Source organism: Bison bison, unplaced genomic scaffold, assembly GCF_000754665.1.
Source record: "Bison bison bison isolate TAMUID 2011002044 unplaced genomic scaffold, Bison_UMD1.0 scf7180017864531, whole genome shotgun sequence".
Lineage (NCBI taxonomy): Eukaryota > Metazoa > Chordata > Mammalia > Artiodactyla > Bovidae > Bison > Bison bison.
Genome location: NW_011495081.1, coordinates 5,740,369 through 5,753,639, shown reverse-complemented (window position 1 = coordinate 5,753,639; position 13,271 = coordinate 5,740,369). Strand labels below are relative to the sequence as shown.

The following is a 13,271-nucleotide window of genomic DNA, read 5'->3' as shown; positions in this document are numbered from 1 at the left end:
AGAAACTAAACAGTCTTCTGATGAAAGTGAAAGAGCAAAGTGAAAAAGCTGACTTAAAGCTCAACATTCAAAAAAACGAAGATCATGGCATCTGGTCCCATCACTTCATGGCAAATAGAAGTTGAAAAAGTTTAAGCAGTTACAGATTTTATTTTCTTGGGCTCCAAAATCAGTGCAGATGGTGATTGCAGCCATGAAATTAAAAGATGTTTGCTCCTTGGAAGGAAAGCTATGACAAACCTAGTTAGCATATTACTAAGCAGAGACTTGACTTTGCCAACAAAGGTCCATATTGTCAAAACTATGGTTTTTCCAGTAGTCATTTACAGATGTGAGAGTTGGACCATAAAGAAGGCTAAGTGCTGAAGAATTGATGCTTTTGAATTGTGGTGCTGGAGAATACTTTTGAGAGTCCCTTGGACTGCAAGGAGATCAAACTGGTCAGTCTTACAAGGAAATCAACCCTTAGTATTCATTGGAAGGATCGATGCTGAAGCCGAAACTCCAATACTTTGGCCACCTGAAGCAAAGAGGCGACTCAGTAGAAAATACCCCGAGGACAGGAGAAGAGGGTGGCAGAGAATGAGATGGTTAGATAGTTATCACCAACTCAATGGATAGAAGCCAATGGCACCCCACTCCAGTACTCTTGCCTGGAAAATCCCATGGATGGAGGAGCCTCCGTGGGGTCACTAAGAGTTGTACACGACTGAGCGACTTCACTCTCACTTTTCACTTTCATGCATTGGAGAAAGAAATGGCAACCCACTCCAGTGTTCTTGCCTGGAGAATCCCAGGGACAGGGGAGCCTGGTGGGCTGCCATCTATGGGGTCTCACAGAGTCAGACACGACTGAAGTGACTTAGCAGCAGCAGCAGCAGCAGCAATGGATAGAGTTTGAGCAAACCATGGGAGATAGTGAAGAAAAGGAAAGCCTCACATGCTGCAGTTCATGGGCGCAGAGTTGGATACGACTTAGCAACTAAACAACAGCAACAAAAGTGTTCCCTTGTATATACATAGTACTTCTTCATCCCTTCCTCCCTTGATGGACATTTAGGTTGTTTCCATGCCCTGGCTATTGTATATAGTGTGCAGTAAACACTGGGGTGCATGTGTCTCTGAATTATGGTTTTCTCTGCGTATATGATGAGGAGTGGGATGGCTGTGTCATAGAGTAGTTCTATTTTAAGTTTTCTAAGGAACCTCCATACTGTTCTCCCTAGTTACTGTATCAATTTACATTCTCACCAATAGTATAGGAGGCTTCCCTTTTTTGCACACCCTCTCCAGCATTTATTATCTGTAGACTTTTTAATGATGGCCATTCTGACTGTTGCAGGGTGATGCCTCATTTTGATTTGCGTTTCTTTGTAATTAGTGATGTTGATTATGCTCTTTGACTTAGCCTAATATTTTGTGGATCATCTACATTGTAGTATGTATCAGTACTTTATTATTTTTATTGCTGAATCACATTCCTTCGTATAAAAAATATATATATACACACACACACATATATATATACCACAATTTATTTTTCCATTTATCCATCAGTAGGGATTTGGTTTATATCTGTAACTATTGTGAATGGTGCTGCTATGAACATACATGTGCATACATACAGTTATTTGACCACCTGTTTTCAATTCTTTCAGGCATATATGGTCTCATTAACTTCTATTTATTTTTCTAATTCTAATTCCTATCTATTTAAGATTATTTAGTTGCTAAGTCATGTCCAAGTCTTTGCCATCCATGGACTATAGCCCACCAGGCTACAGTCCTCTGTCCTTGGGATTCTCCAGGCAAGAATACTGGAGTGGGTTGCCATTTTCTTCTCAGTTCATGGCGCAGATTTAAGATTACAAAGTGATAAAATATGTCATTAATTTCTGTGAAGTTTTTTCTCTTCTTTAAATCTTAATCATATTTATAATCTCCTAGTTTTAATTTATTCTCTAAGTTTTGCTTTTATTTCTGCTCACTGTATGTGTGTGTACATGTATGTATGTGTGAGTCTGTATATGTTGGTGGGGAGAGAGAGGGAGAGAGAAAGGTGTTTGAACATTTAATATAGCCATTCTGGGACCTGAAAATTGTTTACAACCACTGGCTCATGTTTCATATCAGTACTATCAGATTGTATATAAAGTCCCATTTCTAAGTTCAAAAGGTCATGCTTCTTTCAAGGTAAATGCTAATAGCAAAGAGTTATTTGGAAATTTGGGCAAATAAATAAATGCAGCTACTTTCAGTTATATGCAAATAAAATTTTGTTTCTCTTATTAGGACAGATAAGCAGATGAAGGAGGAATCATCATATTTTTGTAATTTATGTGAACAGAAAATATAATCTAAAATAAATTGAATGCACAAATAAACAGCTCAGGTGCAAATTATTTATTTGTGAAATGAAACCTCTTGAAAAGAGAGGAATGCTGACAGCAACTTAGTATTGCAATATACTGCACTTCTATTCTTACCCTTACATTTTCAAAGTCATACATAGTAATTTAGTTGCACTCCCATTAATATTAGTGGGAGTTTTGAAACTTATATTCATGCACACATCTTTGAAAATGTATGGGTCAAAGTAAATTGTTAATGAAAAACTGGGTTTCATTTTTAGTGAAATAGTTACAATCTCTTACCAAAGATGTCCTAGAAGGCACCTTCATTCTAGTCACAAGAGAAGAATTATGTATAAGGCTACTATTTGGAGGTCATCTTCTTTAAAGCAACATGGTTAATAATCATATTGAAGAGGAAAAAAGTGTTTTCCCACCCTTAAAGAACACAAAAATTCAGGAGCCATGTTGTTTAATAGTAAGCAAAGGATCTTAGACCCTTTCAATGGACGCTTTCAGCTCAGTGCACGTGATCAGTGATAGAGGCATGCTAAGGTGAATTTTAATTAGGACTAAATTGTGGTATTACTCTTTCATACCCTGAGCATCTGTTCCCTTCAGAAATGATGATTTATGCAGGCTATCAGAGCAGACAGCTTGCTACAGCTTATGTCACGGTTAGTGGGAAGCTGGTGGTAGCATTTTAGGAAACCAGCATCTAAATGGAGACTGGCGGGTGTATACAATATAGGTAATGGGGGGAGGGGAAGCATGATGTGTCCATTTTTAATTTCGAAGCCAAATATTGACTTGACTTAAAAAAAAATCTCTTCTAGACCATCTGTTGTTAATGAAGAAAGTAACTTGGACAATGAATGGGCTGATGCTTCCTACTGATGTCAAAAGACGGAAAACCAAGCCTGTTCTTTCTATTAGAATGCAGAAACTTATCGAGAAGACCTCAGCCCGAATTCTGCTCTTTAAGAATGGCACGGGGCAGGATGGGCATGAGATTACAGTGGGAAAGGAAACAATGAAAAAGGTAATCTTGTATTAAATATTGAAGTAAAAATTAAATTTCAGAGTTTTTATGGCTCTTGAAATGTGTTTTTTCCTTCCGTATATCACTGTCAGCAAATAAACTGGAATATTAAGGAGTCATTATATAGAATGCAAGAATTCAGCTGGCTAGAAGTATGTTTATTGCACTTACAACATAATTTACTTAAATAAAGCAACAGCATCTCAGGAAATAATTTGGCCAACATACTTGGCCATTTCCTTAGGTAAAAGTTATGTTTACACTTGAGGAGACATTCCAGTTGGTTATAATACTTTACAGGGTATTTAGGGTGAAGTCAATTTAACTAGCTTCAAAGCTCAAACCTGCTCCTTTTCATTTAGAAGAGTAGTTAAAACCTAGAAGCCCCTTTGCTCTTCAAAGTAATCAATGACATCTGAAATAGCAAGGATTCAGTTTAAAAGTATCCATATGCATTTTAAAAAGTAAATCTGGATAGGACTAAGAAAAATCATGTAACAATTCAGCAAACTTTAAGAAACAAATTTTAAAGTATTGTCATATAAATGCATTTTTTTAAGAAGGTGCTTGTACTTCCCAGGTCTTTGATATTTAAAAATACAGAGAAACTAATGGGAATTTTGGTGGGGGTGGGGGGGGGAGTCTTTTCATTCAGATAAGGATTTTTCAGTGAATCTTAAAGTAGCTTGAAAATAATAATAAAAACAATGAAAATTTATTAAATATGGATTAGAGAGACAGTGAAACATAACCAAACTAGTTAGGTTTTAATCCTAGCTTTGTCATTCACTATCTATAAGACCTTTTATAACTTACTTTGAGTCTCAATTTCTTTATCTGAAAACTAGTGATAGTAATACGCCTATCTGATAAAATTGATGTTAGCGTTCAGTGTGGTATTATGTGTGGAGTACAATGCCTGGCACCCAGAAAGTTCCCATTAAATTCTTATCTTGCTATTCTCTTTGTGCTTGTGCTGAGTCGCTCTTTGGTCTCTGACTCTTTGTGACCCCAACGGACTGTAGCCCCTGCCAGACTTCTCTGTCTGCAGGATTCTCCAGAAATCAAACCTGTGTCTCCCGCACTGGAGGGGGATTCTTTACCGTCTGAGCCACCAGGGAAGTCCAAGAATACTAGAGTAAGTGGCCTATCCCTTCTCCAGGGGATCTTCCTGGCCCAGGAGTTGAACCGGGGTCTTCTGCACTGGAGGCGGATTCTTTACCAGCTGAGCTGCCAGGGAAGCCCATTCTTCTCTTTAGGACTCATAAATACACATCTATTAGAATTTATTTTTCTTATTAATGGGAAACATTTATTGTGAAATGAAGATAGCTATAAATCATTTTGTTATACCAGAATATTTTCAAAATGAATATTGCTTAAAACAGGTGAATAGTTGACTAGATATTGGAAATTTTTATTATTGAAGTATCTATTTCTTCATCTACTTATTTTTGTAGTTGTTTTATAACTACATCTGGGTAAGAATATTTACTAAGGAGCTGGGAAACTGGATTTTATTTCCTTCTTATCTGCAGATTTGGATTATAAGTGAAATAAGGGATATTACACACCAGAGCAAATTGCTAAGGCAAGTTGTAACATCTTCCCTGGAGATTTTGAAAAATAGAGAATGCGGACATCTCTTGGATTGTTCAAATGTAGTTGTTCCTGGAGATGGAAGCTAGATTAGATAACCTCTTGAGTTCAGTTCAGTTCAATCTCTGTAATTCTATGCCTCAGTGGTAAAATTGGGGTAATAGTCACTCTTACAGATTACATGTTCTTAGATGAAAGGTTGAGTATAAAACAAAAATGTCACTGCTGTTTTGCTTTTTGACGTGAGAGGTCAATTTATTTAAAACTGGGTGTTCAAAGAATTCTTTCACTTATTTTTTTCTTCAGTTTGTAAAATTTAGAGAACTTTCACAATTTTTATAAAAGTCAGAACATGATTCAGTAATAAATGTATTTGTAAACATTTGTCTCAATATTACTTTTAAGAATGCGGTAAAAGAGAGAAGGCAGTTAAATACTGGTGTTGGTGTTGATAGAACTTTTTGGAGGGAAAATAAGGCTAGCTAATTATTTTTTGACTAAAATTTAAATTTTGAAAGCTTTGTTGATAATCATAGGGCAATGCCCATTTATCAATTAATACCAAATCAGCAGTAGGACTAAAAAGGTGGTATAGTCATAGGAAATACGTAAATTATTTTCTCTTTTATGATAAAATATTAGGAATATCAGGGGCTAATGGCTATTTTTAGATTATTGCTAAGTAATATAAAACTGAATTAAAAAGTAAAGGACTCTAATATGGTGAAGGTTACTGCAATGAAATGAGGGAGTTATATAAGATGGGTGATAAAATAAGATAGTTGGAGCTTAAAAGTCCTCTCTGATACTCAGAATGGAGTCAAGGAGAAATAACTGTATTTCAGTAATAGATACATAATCAAAATGAAGGTTAAAAGATTAGCTAATTAAGAAGTTTCAATGAGGGCAAAAGTGGTATCATTCTTCTCTATAATCTAGAATATCAGAATGATGGTCCATCCCCTTGAAATTGGAATCAGGTGGTTTTAGAATTACTTCGTATGATTTTAGTAATCACACAGCACCCACTACTATGGGCACTGGCTAAACATTATCCACGTGTTGGAAAAGATATTAGGAAAAATTTGTGGGCACGAGTGCAAAGTAAATGGAAAATGAAAACTGCTTTAGATATATAGCTTTTTGAGGTTAGCATTGTGGTAGATAAGTTTTATTTTCCCTCAGTTACCTCCTGGAATCTTTGTCATAGAAGTGGTATTAAGCTGTGCAAATTATTGTATTATCCAGGACGTGTGCTCAGTCATGTCTAACTCTTTAAAACCCTATGGACTATAGCCCACCAGGCTCCTCTGTCCATGGGATTGTCCCAGCAAGAATACCGGAGTGGGTTGCCGTTTCCCCCTCCAGGGGATCTTCCTGACCCAGGGATTGAATCCATGTCTCCTGCCTCTCCTGCATTAGCAAGTGGATTCTTTACTACTGAGCCACCTGGATAGCATCTCCTTTATGAGACATCTTTATCTTTTTCTCAGCAGTTAATAATTATATTTTATTTATTTGTTTTTTTCTAGTTTTCTGTGTTCCATGGCATGAGATTACAGTGGTGGAAAGGATGAAAAAGATAATGAAATCAATGAAAGAATGTAAAAAAAGCCATGTTCTCTCACTCTCCAGTTTGACCTGATTATATCCTATAACCACCCTAGTCCCTTCACCGTCAACCTGGAGATTATCTTTTTCTCTCTCCTTTCTTGGGTGCCTCTCTCCTAGTCCCCCTCTATCTTCCTTTACTCTATTGTGCACATAATGCTAGTGACTTTCTGAATCAGAATCATCTGGTCTGTATGTTAAAAACTCAGACTTCTGGGCCCCACTCCAAGCCTATCAAGAATCTCTTGAGCTTGGGAATCTGAATTTCAACAAATGTCTCCAGATGTTGCCTAGTCCCACTAAAATTTAAGAACTCTTGTTCTCTGGTGTTATAAAACCTCAAACTTACAAATTGATGGAAATTTTCACAGTCTTCTGTTTGTTCTGTATTTCCATTTCTCATGTGGTACAAGAGAAAGATAAGCTGTGTGACAGGAAACAGTTTATGGGAAATTAAGTCACTGGTTGCCATGAGAATTAGTACAAGGAGTTCAGAAATCATGAAAAGGAAAATGTCAACAAGTTAGCAAGATGGGAGTAGTATATGTATAGTAAGTCTGACTTAGAAAAAAGTAAATTTTCCCTTAATACTTGTATGTAAACATATTTCATTGCAGTGATTTTTCCCTGTTACTACTGAAAGATCACGGAAGTATTGAGGGAATTACTCACATACGACAGTCAGGATATAAATAAATAATAGACTTTATCAAATGCCTTTAAGTCAGAGGAAAAGTTAGGCTTCTATGATATTTACCATTTGTTAGTTTGAAAAATAGCTCAATAAACAGCAACAAAAAAAACATTAAGAAGTTTAAGAAAGATGCTTGGGACTTCCCTGTTGATCCAGTGGCTACCAATGCTCACTCTCAATGCAGAGGGTGTGGGTTCGATCCCTGGTCAGGAACTAGATCCCACGTGCTACAACTAAGAGTTTAAGTACCACCTCGAATGATCTTGCATGCTGCAACTAAGATTTGGTACAGCCAAATAATTAAATAAATAAAATATTTTTTAAAAGGAGAGGTCCATTTCAAGTATAAATTGATGCAAACATTATGGAAAACAGTATGGATGTTTGTTTACAAACTAAAAATAGAGCTACCATATTATCTAACAATTCCATTCCTGGACATATATCCAGAAAAGACAAAAATTCTTAATTTGAAAAGATACACGCACCTCAGCATACCTAACAGCACTACTTACAATAGTCAAGATATGAAAAAACAACTCAAGTGCCCATCACCAGACTGGGCTTAAGAAGATGTGATATATTTACACAAGGGAATATTACTCTGCCATGATAAGAATGAAATATTGCCATTTGCAGTGACATAGGAGAAGGCAATGGCACCCCACTCCAGTACTCTTGCCTGGAAAATCCCATGGACGGAGGAGCCTGGTAGGCTGCAGTCCATGGGGTCATGAAGAGTCAGACATGACTGAGCGCCTTCACTTTCACTTTTCACTTTCATGCACTGGAGAAGGAAATGGCAACCCACTCCAGTGTTCTTGCCTGGAGAATCCCAGGGACAGGGGAGCCTGGTGGGCTGCCGTCTATGGGGTCACAGAGAGTCGGACACGACTAAAGTGACTTAGCAGCAGCAGATGAACCTAGATAATATCATAATAAGTGAAATCAGAGGAAGATAAATTTTATTACATATGGTATCACTCATATGTGGAATCTAAAAAATAATACAAATAAATCTGTATACAAACAGAAACAGGTTCACAGACGTAGAAAAGAAACTATGATTACCAAAGTGGAAAGGGAGGTGGGGAGGGATAAATTAGGAGTAGGGGATTAGCAGATACAAACAAATATTCATAAAACAGATAAACAGCAAGGATTTACTATATAGCACATATTATAATATCTTATAATAACCTCTAATGGAAAATAATCTGAAAAGATATATATAACTGAATCATTTTTATATATACCTGAAACTGATACAATATTGTAAACCAAGTATACTTCAATTAAAAGAAAAATAGGAAAAGCCCAATTTAGTTAAAAGAAAAATACAACATACAAAATTCCACAGCATGACTGTGGAATGTTCACATACAAATCAGTAGCTATAACAGAGATTTTCCACACAGTGTGAATTAAAGAATTTAGAGAACATTTTAAGAGATTCAAAAGCTAGCACCTGGAGTAACAAAATTTGATTAAGGATGTTCAACATGGATTCCGACAGGAGAGGTCATGCATAATTATTTATGTTGGAAGTTCTTTACAAAGTTTTTTATTATATATGAGCAAAAGCCCATTGATACTATTATTGCTTTAAAAATTAGTCTATTATCCATACCAGGGTTTAATATCAGATTAAAAAATATAAGCATAATTTTTAAAAATATAGAAATTGATAATACAGTTTATTCTCAAGAGGCCATGGATTGCCAGTTGTCTTCTATTTATGTAGTGTGAATTTTAGGGTTATATAATTAAAATATCTCAGAACATAATAAGTGATTATTTGGCAGCCAGAATTTTTTTTTGCATGAAATCATAAGGAGGGAGATGGATTTCCTTGGCTAAAATAAAAACAAATGATAACTTTCAGTCTAAAGATTTATTTATATTACAGATGGTCATTAAGAACAGTCTTTATGCTTTAACTCCCCTAAACAGTTAAAACATAAACATGATATTAAATCTGAAAAGATAAATTTATTTTTGTTTTTTATTAAAATTGTACTGACTTTTATACTTACATTTTTTTATCTTGATACATTTAAATTGCTAAGAACATATAACAATAATGGTTAAATTGAAGCATTAATTAAATTAGTTTTTCATATATATGTTACCATTAAGGTATCCTTGTTGAAGCTTAATTTCTGGACATTATAATTACAGAATTTTATGAAATAATGCAATTTTATCTAATAATCTAACTATTGGACTATTAGAAAAATTGCTAACTTAGAAAATGGTGACTTAGGTAAGTTAACTGCCATAACCAAAGTGGATTAACTGGAATAGGCTAGGACTAGAATCCATTTTCGGACTTGAAGAACGTTATTTTTTTTTGTTATGTGAAACTGCCACAAATATACTTTGGTCACATTTCAATTCCTATGGGTTCTCACCTAAAAATGAGCTGTGCGCTACGTGTGCTAATTTGCTTCAGTCATGTCCGACTCTTTGTGACCCAGTGGACCATAGCCTGCCAAGCTCCTCTGTGCGTGGGATTCTTCAGGCAAAAATACTGGAGTAGGTTGCCATGCTCTCCTCCAGGGGATCTTTCTGACCCAGGGATCAAGCCCGTGTCTCTTATGTCTCCTGCATTGGCAATTGGGTTCTTTACCACTAGTGCTGCCTAGGAAAATGAGTTAACATAACCATTAACAAAATTTGAGACATCTGTTTACAGTCATAACAGATAATCTAGTACTAGACTAGCCATCCCATTTTAAATAACTGAAAACTGCACAAAAAATACAAGACAGCTATGTTTAGACATTAGACAACTGGAAGCACCAGACTACCATGCTGGAGAGAACAGGAAAACTGAAGTGTATACAATTTACCTTATCTTTATACTTAGAGGCAATTTTTGGACTCGGTCTAGGGAGAGAGAATCCAAGAAAAGCACAGTGGTCTCCACAAGACATCAAAGTTCGGGGAGGCTGAAATGGCTGTAGTATCGTGAAATGCCACAGATGAAGGACATATTTAGAGAAAAGTTCCCAGATTTGCCTAGGGCCCCGCTTGTATCTTGGCTAAACACTAAGTTACTCATGGACAGAGTAACTCCACAAGACCTGGCACAAGCATATACCAGGGAAAGAGCTAACGGAGATGTAAAAAGGAAACAGCTGTGGCAGTATGTGCAGGCTAGGGCGACATTCTTATTTTGATCAGTTGGAGGGAAGGAAGTTTATTGAACTTGTAGGGGGTTCATGAAGAGACCAGAAAAGTTAATTGTGGATCCAAAAAGATCAATAAAAGCTTAGGAAATGCAGAAGAATTGGAAGGTCAAATTAAGATGTCTTGCACTACCTCATTTCAACATTTATTCCAACATTTATTATAAAGCTAAAATAATCAAGACAGAATACTGTTGGCATTGGGATACATATAAAGTGCAATGAAAGAAAATGGAAATTTCAGAAATTGACCCACACATACAATAGCAAATTAATCTTGATAAATCAGTGAGAAAAGACAGTCTTTTTTTGACAAATATTGCTGAAAATTAGATATTTGTATGATAAGAAATTACTCCAATCCATACTTCATCAAAGAGTAAAACTGAAAAAATTCCCAGAAGAGACTTTTTTTTTTTACAGCCTTGAGGTAGGCAAAGATTTTTTTAGCTAGGCTAAAAAGTCTGAACTAAAACAAAATGAAACAAAACTTATTAAATCTACTTTACCCAAAATTTTAAACCTTCTGCCCTTCTAAAAACAACAACAGAAATGAAAAATCTAGCCACAGACTGGAGAAAAAATATTCAGAAAACACATATCTGACAAACAATGTGCACTCAGCGTGTATATGTGTGTGTGTGTGTATAAATCTCTGCTAATAGTAAGAAGGCAAACAGCTCAATAGAAACGATCAAAAGATTTGAACACTACTAAGATACCTAGAAATAAACTATAGCACATGAAAAGATGCTCAATGTTAGTAACCATCAAAGAAATGCTAATTAAATCCACAATGAGTTACCACTGCACACAGGTTAGAATCAGTCAGTTCAGTTGCTCAGTAGTGTCCAACTCTTTGCGACTCCATGGACTACAGCATGCCAGGCTTCACTGTCCATCACCAACTCCTGGAACTTACTCAGACTCATATCCATTGAGTTGGTGATGCCATCCAACCATGTCATCCTCTGTCATACCCTTCTCCTCCGCCTTCAATCTTTGCCAGCATCAGGGTCTTTTTAAATGAGTCAGTTCTTCACATCAGTCCTTCCAATGAATATTGAAGACTGATTTCCTTTAGGATGGACAGGTTGGATCTCCTTGCAGTTCAAGGGACTCTCGAGAGTCTTCTCCAACACCACAGTTCAAAACCATCAATTCTTCAGTGTTCACCTTTCTTTATGGTTCAACTCTCACATCTATACACGACTATTGGAAAAACCATAGCTTTGACTAGATGGACTTTTGTTAGCAAAGTGATGTCTCTGCTTTTTAATATGCTGTCTAAGTTGGTCATAACTTTTCTTCCAAGGAGCAGTCATCTTTCAGTTTCATGGCTTCAGTCACCATCTGCAGTGATTTTGGAGTCCCCCAAAATAAAATCTGTCACTGTTTCCACTGTTTCCCCATCTATTTTCCATGAAGTGATGGGACTGGATGCCATGATCTTCGTTTTCTGAATGTTGAGCTTTAAGCCAGCTTTTTCATTCTTCTCTTTCACCTTCATCAAGAGGCTTTTTAGTCCTTCTTTGCTTTCTTCCATAAAGGTGGTGTCATTTGCATATCTGAGGTTATTGATATTTCTCCCAGCAATCTTGATTCCAGCTTGTGCTTCTTCCAGTCCAGCATTTCTCATGATGTACTCTGCATATAAGCTAAATAAGCAGGGTGACAATATACAGCCTTGACATAGTTTCCTGATTTGGAACCTGTCTGTTGTTCCATGTCCAGTTATAACTGTTGCTTCTTGACCTGCATACAGATTTTTCAAGAGGCAGGTCAGGTGGTCTGGTATTCCCATCTCTTGAAGAATTTTCCACAGTTTGTTGTGATCCACACAGTCAAAGGCTTTGGCGTAGTCAGTAAAGCAAAAGTAGATGTTTTTCTGGAAGTCTCTTAGTTTTTTGATGATTCAACGGATATTGGCAATTTGATCTCTGGTTTCTCTGTCTTTTCTCTCCAGCTGGTTAGAATCGGTAAAATTAAAAGACTGACAATACTGAGTTGATGAAAATCTGAAATAACTGGAAATCTCACAGATGACTGATGAGAATGCCAAATGATGCAACCACTTTTAGCTATTAATACTTAGTAAGAACAAAAAGTAAATAACAGGTGCAAATTCAGTCAATTTCCTGGCATCTTCAGATTAAAAAAATGGTTATAATATTTATTATAAGTTATTGCAAAATGTTTGTGTTAAATAGAAAGTCTTATCAAGTACATTTTATTATGTGTTAATTCATTGAAAACTTGTAATGTATTTGACAGTTTTTCAGTTAGCAAACAAAGTATAATAACTGATTCCTTTTCTCAAAATATTTATGATAAATTGTAGTTCTCTTCTACTGAGCAAGTAGAATTAATTTCCAGAGGTGAAATATTTTTAGTAAATTAGTGAATTAATTTCATAGTTATCTGTTCATTTTCACAGCTTGCTAAATTTCTTCTTAAATTCTTCTTTGGGTTCTTAAATAGGTTGCTTCTTATGTTTATATAGTGATTACTGTTGCAATCTGTTTGCCATGCTAATAATACTCACTGAGTTGACAGAAACAATGTTTCTCATTTGAGGAGATTGAGTCAATTTTTTTTTCTATTGGTTAGGAGAAGGCAATGGCACCCTACTCCAATACTCTTGCCTGGAAAATCCCATGGATGGAGGAGCCTGGTAGGCTGTAGTCCATGGGGTCGCTAAGAGTCAGACACGACTGAGCGACTTCCCTTTCACTTTTCACTTTCATGCATTGGAGAAGGAAATGGCAACCCACTCCAGT

General features: G+C 36.1%; 2 protein-coding genes across 2 annotated transcripts in view; both read left to right on the top strand.

The window, feature by feature from the left end:
• The window catches only part of DCDC1 (doublecortin domain containing 1), a 65,216-nt gene extending 61,776 nt beyond the window's left edge, over nt 1-3,440 (top strand). Inside the window, 2 exon segments of the mRNA XM_010831799.1 lie at nt 3,188-3,330; nt 3,332-3,440. Of these exon segments, the coding sequence (XP_010830101.1) occupies nt 3,188-3,330; nt 3,332-3,388 (200 nt within the window). The 3' untranslated portion in view covers nt 3,389-3,440.
• DCDC5 (doublecortin domain containing 5) overlaps nt 3,314-13,271 on the top strand; it is a 405,912-nt gene continuing 395,954 nt past the window's right edge. The window contains exon 1 of the mRNA XM_010831800.1: nt 3,314-3,393. Within this exon, the coding sequence (XP_010830102.1) occupies nt 3,385-3,393 (9 nt within the window). The 5' untranslated portion in view covers nt 3,314-3,384. The remainder of the gene's footprint in view (nt 3,394-13,271) is intronic.